The sequence below is a fragment of the Excalfactoria chinensis genome, unplaced genomic scaffold, assembly GCF_039878825.1.
Source record: "Excalfactoria chinensis isolate bCotChi1 unplaced genomic scaffold, bCotChi1.hap2 Scaffold_71, whole genome shotgun sequence".
Classification (NCBI taxonomy): domain Eukaryota; kingdom Metazoa; phylum Chordata; class Aves; order Galliformes; family Phasianidae; genus Excalfactoria; species Excalfactoria chinensis.
In genome coordinates this window covers 83033-89769 of record NW_027315711.1, presented here as the reverse complement: position 1 = coordinate 89769, position 6737 = coordinate 83033, and the positions used below count along the sequence as shown (strand labels likewise).

The 6737-nt window shown below is 47.8% G+C and overlaps 1 protein-coding gene across 1 annotated transcript; it reads left to right on the top strand.

Annotated features, from left to right (window-relative positions):
- The first annotated feature begins 5391 nt into the window (after positions 1 to 5391).
- LOC140265194 (olfactory receptor 14J1-like) lies at positions 5392 to 6342 on the top strand. Its single transcript, XM_072361078.1, has one exon. It carries the CDS (start codon positions 5392 to 5394, stop codon positions 6340 to 6342), a length of 951 nt encoding a protein of 316 aa, XP_072217179.1.
- Positions 6343 to 6737: the final 395 nt, after the last annotated feature.

The following is a 6737-nucleotide window of genomic DNA, read 5'->3' as shown; positions in this document are numbered from 1 at the left end:
CTCAGTATCTCCACATTCCAATACCAGATGAGGAAGTGCTGTTGCCTCCACTGAGGGTGGAGGACTTGCAGAGAGATGTGGACAAGTCAGAGAAGTGGGTACCAGTTGGTCCTAAGCACCAAGTGCATAAAGTATAACAAGAACAAGTGCCTGATTGTGCACCTGGGTAGGGGCAACCTGGACATACACACTGACTGGATATGGGACACTGGAGAGTGGTCTGACTGAAAAGGATTGGGGGTCCTGGTCACCATCAGATTGAACATGAGTCAGCAGTGTGCCCAGGCAGCCAGGAAGGCTGACGGTCCCCTGGAGCACAGAAAACAAGTTATTGCTAGGAGGGTGAGGGAAAGGATCATCTCTCTGCTCTGCATTGCTACAGCCTCACTTGGAGCACTGGGTGCACTTCTGGGCACCACAGAACATTAATGGCATTAATCTATTGGAGGGTGTGCAAAGGAGGGCCACTGGAACTGAGAGATCTGAAGTTCAGAGTTTCAATGGGATTGACTACATATTCAGATTGGGCCTTTCTTACATCCCACATCCTGCGATGAGACACAGGACACACGTGGGACATGACCCTCACAGCGTCCTTGCACCACATGCAGAGCCTGGGATCTTCTGCCTGTCTTTCATTTGACATCATACAATTCTGCATCTCCTGTCCCAGGAAGGACCCTTAGCCAATATGAGGGACAGGATCTTCCTGCCAAGGGTCTGGGAATCAGGGCTTGGCCTTTCTGCTTCATAAGACAAAGGAGACAAAGGAGACAAAGGAGACAAAGGAGACAAAGGAGGAGGTTCTCAGCATCAGAGCCACCATGACAGTGCCTTTCATTGCCTGTAGTCATTACTTCCAATTATCTGCTCTAACAAGTCCCTTGAGAAGCTTGCTTGTTAGTGTCCCTCAGTGGACCCATTAATACTCCAAGAAACCTCACTGTTACTTCTGACTTTGTCTTGTTGAGCACTCTGTGCAAACTTCTCTCTGCACTGGAGGTTGATGGACTCGGCATCAAATCCACCCTGGGGCCCATTATAACCTAAAGAGCCTCCTGTGTCTTGTGCCTTCCTGTCATCTTCTTCAGGTTTTCAGAACTTGTTCAGCAAAATGGAGAGATATCTGGAGAGAGCTTAAAGAGGAAGAATCCAGCAGACATTTACTGTCTATTTATTTATAGTTGGGCATAAACAAGTCTTTAAAGCAGCACTGTGCAACTGATATCAATCCAGGATGTCCCCAATAAGTTCTATTCTGTTAGTCTGTGGACAAATGTCCTTCTCAAGCTCCCCATGCCATTTCTACTCACATTGGCCCCATGGGACTTGCATCACTTTTCCTCACATCACTCTTCTCCTCTGCCGTCACCCGCTCAGTGTTAAACCTGCTTTGCACCAACTCCCACTGGCTTTCCACAGAGAACCCGCTGCACAAGGGCGAATAAAGCGTTCTCTTTTTTTGGCCAACAAACAGAAGGAAAGGTGATGCAATTGAATGAAGAGTAAAACACAGTGATCAACTGCAAATCATGTCCATGCTGCTTCTATTCAATTTTATCTTCCACAGGGAATATTTGTACAAGAAATGAGTTAGACACAGATAGTAAGGGATAGATCAAATCACAGTGAAGGAGATGACAACAGAATCCATCCGACTTTTGAGGAATGGAGCAAATTCCAGTAATCTCCCTGGGATGGATCAGCCAAATAGTTGGGAGGTATCAGCTTAAAACTGAACAGGACTCGTGAGTATTTCACACATTGAGAAGGGTTAACACATTCTCATTGACTTCTATCTTTATCTTAAACTCTTTTCTTCACTTTTACTGACATTAATGAACATCTTTCAGAGATCGTGCTTTAAAAAAAGGAAAGAGAATAAAAAAAAGAAAGAGAAAAAGAAAAAGGAAAAAAAAAAAAAGAAAATAATAGATAGGAAGGGATAGATAGAATCACGGTGAAGGAATTGGCAACAGAGTCCATCAGACTTTGGAGTGATGGAGCAAGTTTGAGTTATCCCCCTGAAAGTCAGAAATCAAACAGGTAATGGGGAGGTATCTGACTGAACAAAGAGCAAAGGATGGGGAAATCTGGAGGGCAGTGGGAGAAGTGTGTGTCCAAATGGCCTGCTGGAAACATGCCCTTAACCATGGCTATTTATTTATGAGAGCTGGAGACACCTGGAGGATGAGGGACATCAAATAGGCAGCAAGGAAGAATAGCGAAAGACGCCAGGCTTTAGTCACAAGGCATCGACGCCAGCATCACTGTCTGTGTCTCTGAACCTGAAGGCCACTGTGTTCTACAGTTCTGGAAAGCACTGAAGTTTCAAGAAAAAAAAAAAAAAAAAATCCCCTCAAAGACTCATATTTACAACTAAAAGTGGAACAAGACTCATGAGAATTTATCATTTGAGACGGGTTAACACATTTTCATTGATTTCAATCTTTGGCTTCAATGTTTTCTTTCATTTCTATTGACATTAGTGAACATCTTTTAAACTTACAGCTTCAAACAAATAAATACATAAATTCAAATAGATCCCTCGGTGTCTCGCAGACGGCCTGGTATGCCTTTGACCTTCAAATTCACCACCAGCCGTTCTTTGCTGGTGAGTATGAGATCTAGCAGAGAATCTCTCCTCTTGCTTTGTCTCCTCTGGCTTGGCCAAGAAGCTGCCATTTGTGTGCTCTTGGATGGCACATGCCCTGCTGTGCTGTCCCTGCAGCAGACACTGGAGTGAAAAAGGCCCCCAAAGGGGACAAGGGACGGACAACATCAGGCTCCCATCTGTTTACAGGGGGCATCTTCCACTTGCTCTCCCTGATCAGGAAGACAGGAACAGACACTGTTGGTCTCCTCTGTTTGCCATTTCCATTAGCTCTGACCTGGCTGCTCTGCCATCCTCAGGCAGAGCTCAGTGCACTCTCACAGAGGGTAGTCGTCCTTCCTTGTCTCATCGCCCATCCATCCTAAAGAGTCTGTATCTCCCTTGCACTACACTGCAGCTGTGGAAGCCATTCAACTGTGTCCCTGTGCTCCAAACAGGAGCTCAGGCCTGCAGCTCTGCCAGGTTTTTTAGCTTATTGTGTGTTGGTGTTTGCATTAGTGCAAAAACCACAGAAGTAAACGTCCTAATTAGAAACCATCATTGGACATAGCCTGACTGGATAGCTCGTCTATGGTATTAGTGTGTAGGAGGTGGCACACAAGCATTAGACCCATTATGGGTCTTGGAGTTGACGTAGCACCACAGACACTCTTCGGGCATGGCTTCATTTGCAGCTGCATATGAGTGTGATGAAAAAGAACAGACGTAATGGTAGGCTGCTTCTGCTGCCATTCAGCTGAGAGTCCATAGAAAGCCAAGGTTTTGTCTGTTGACGAATAAAGACGTATGTTAGCTTTGTATTGCCTTGAGCTCCAGAATATACATTAGATGGAAAAAGGAAAAAGATCTGACTCTTCTTTTGTGAGCTCACCCATTTAGTCAGCTGAGTAACTCTGCATGCTCCGTGGAGACGGGAGAGAAAGGCACTTTGAGGTGCCCTAAATGCTGGGGTCTGTTGTTATTTAGGATGGTCAGGAATGCCTCTATTGCCTCTCTGCCCTCAGCTGATGCTCAGGAAGGAGGTGTCTGTCTCAGGGATTTCCCACACGGTTTACATGCACTGGCACAAATCCAGGAGCGCCCCAGGCAACTTGGGCATCACCCAGTCTGTGTGTGAGCAACTGCCTCCGTGCTGAAGGACCGAGGACTCAGAGCAGGAGCTCACATGCAGGCAACTCCTTGTGCACATCAGAACAGAATCACAAGATTCCCAGCTCCTGTGTGTCCGTGGGGAGCTGAATCCTATTTCTGGCCCTATTTCTTTGCAGGTAGAGTTGAGGCGCATGCAATACCTCAGCTGGATCACTGCCCTGCACAGGAGAAGTCCAACCCTCCCTGTCCTTGTCTGTGTGCTGTATCTGTTTCAGCAAACACTACCTAGTAGGACTCCCCATATATCTAGATTTAATCACTGTCCACTGAACATCTGGTGTTTAATTCAGCAGATTTCAAAGCACAGTCACGATGCTGTTGTCTTTCAGGAGCTGTTGGCCATGAAAACTCTGGAAATCTCAGGGGAGACGAGTGGGAAGGATAAACATGACATCCTCTGCTGCTGAGCTGGGCTGGGCTCCTGGGACACAGGGAGCTCATACAAGTGGGCAGCGCTGCAGAGGGACAGCTTTTTCCAGGTGCAGCTCTTGTGCACAGCACAGCCTGCAGTCGACAGGTGAGGAGAGAAAGGGAAGAGAGCTTGCAGGATTTGTCTGCTGTGAGCGGACTGTGAGCCCAGTGCAGGAGCATTGCTCAAAGATCACAACACGGTAAGACTCAATGCAGGCCATGCAGCTGCTTTTCATAGAGGGATAACTAAACTGAGACATCCCATAGCTGATCTGGTTGCAGGCATTGCATGTTTTTTAATGTGGAAAAGGACTTCTGCTCTAGCTGAGGACTTGTGTGCTTCAGCGTCAGAGCACAGCCCTGTCCCAGCACGGCTGCAGGCTGTGCATATAGGGCTGCAGGCGGGTGCCCTGGGCTGTCCTGCAGAGCAGGGTCCCTGCTGTGCCCCAGGGGCTGTGTGCCGGCTATGGGACTCTGCCGCCTGCCAGGCTCAGCACTCAGCCTGCCCGGGGAGCTGCCCAGGGCGCTGCGGGGAGACGTGTGGGGGGAAGGAGCCCCATGGCAGGGCTTGTGCTGCCACAGCTGCTGCCTGGGGCAGGGGATCACAGCTCCACTGCACAACAAAATGTTTCCTAGGGCCCTATGCAAAAGGAAAGACAAAGCAGGGGGTTACCATGTCCCGTTCTTAGGGAAGGGAAGAAGATTGGAGGCAAAAATCTAAAAGGGGCTGTCAACTCTGAACACAGCTCTGAGACTCCCCAGTAATTTTTCAGTCCGTCTGTTGTATTAACAGTCACACTGGTTGTTCTTTCAGCCTCTCGTTCCTTAAAAGACGCAGTCATTTTCTGTTCTCATAGTTGTTTTGTGCAGACCTTAATAGTAAACTTATCCTGTAAACAGGCTGATTTCTCTGGGACAATCTGATATGCACAGAGTCTCGGGCTGAAGTCTTGAAGAGCAGCTGCAGAAAAGAGGAAAATATGCAGGCAGCTGGGATACGATTAGGAAATGAGATGAGAGAAAGAGCTCCACAGTCTTCTACTCCTTAAGGGATGGTGAAGCTCATAAAAATAAATTCAAACTTTGGAGTTAAATGATCATTTTCCAAAGGGAAAGGATAACTTAAATATTACAGCAGGAGTGTCTCTGAGAATGGTCTGGAATTGTCTTTGTATTCTGCACTCTGAGCAGGACTCCAAGCCCAGGAACAGCAGATGCCCAACAGCAGCTCCATCAGCGAGTTCCTCCTGCTGCCGTTGGCAGACACGCGGCAGCTGCAGCTCCTGCACTTCTGGTTCTTGCTGGGCATCTACCTGGCTGCCCTCCTGGGCAACGGCCTCATCAGCACAGCCGTAGCCTGCGACCACCGCCTGCACACCCCCATGTACTTCTTCCTGCTCAACCTGGCCCTCCTCGACCTGGGCTGCATCTCCACCACTCTCCCCAAAGCCATGGCCAATGCCCTCTGGGACACCAGGGCCATCTCCTACACAGAATGTGCTGCACAGCTCTTTTGCTTTTCCTTCTTCATCTCAGCAGAGTATTCCCTTCTCACCATAATGTCCTATGACCGCTACGTTGCCATCTGCAAGCCCCTGCACTACGGGACCTTGATGGACAGCAGAGCTTGTGCCACCATGGCAGCAGCTGCCTGGGGCAATGGGGTTCTCCTTTCCGTGCTGCACACTGCCAGTACGTTTTCACTGCCTCTCTGCCAAGGCAATGTTGTCAACCAGTTTTTCTGTGAAGTCCCCCAGATCCTCAAGCTCTCCTGCTCAGAATCAAATCTCAGGGAAGTTGTGTTTCTGAGTTTCAGTGTCAGTTTATTCTTTGAATGCTTTGTATTCATAGTTGTGTCCTATGTGCAGATCTTCCTTGCCGTGCTGAGGATGCCCTCTGAGCAGGGACGGCACAAAGCCTTCTCCACGTGCCTCCCTCACCTGGCTGTGGTCTCCCTATTTCTCAGTACTGGCATGTATGCCTACCTGAATCCCCACTCTGTCTCCTCTCCATCCATGGACCTGATGGTGGCACTTATGTACTCAGTGGTGCCTCCAGCACTAAACCCCCTCATCTACAGCATAAGGAACAGCGAAGTCAAGGATGTGGTGAGGAATGTTATGACTAGATGTGTTTCAAAAGCAGTGTACTGCCCATCTTTTTGAATTCATTATATTTAATGCAGCTTTTTACTAAATCGAGCTGTATTTTACTGTTTTTGTTTTTTTTTTGTTTGTTTTTGTGCCATTTTGTATTTGTAATTTGTTCTTATACATTTTTTAAAATACTGTATTGTTTTTCACCAAAACATCATTACTCAAGTCAATTCCTGTTCAGCTTGTTCCTTTGTAGATTAGCCCAGACATACTCTATATAATGAACCAGGCTCTCTGTGATCCTTAACAGAACAAAGGACATGCAGTGACTCTGTCTGTCCTCCTTCTTTTGGAGCTGATGGGGTCGGATGTTCTCAGAAACTCACAGTCCAGCAGGAAGCACACAGCTGTTCATCAAACTGTGCGGTGCCTTCAGCCTGCAACAGCTGACGGGCCATCCCTGG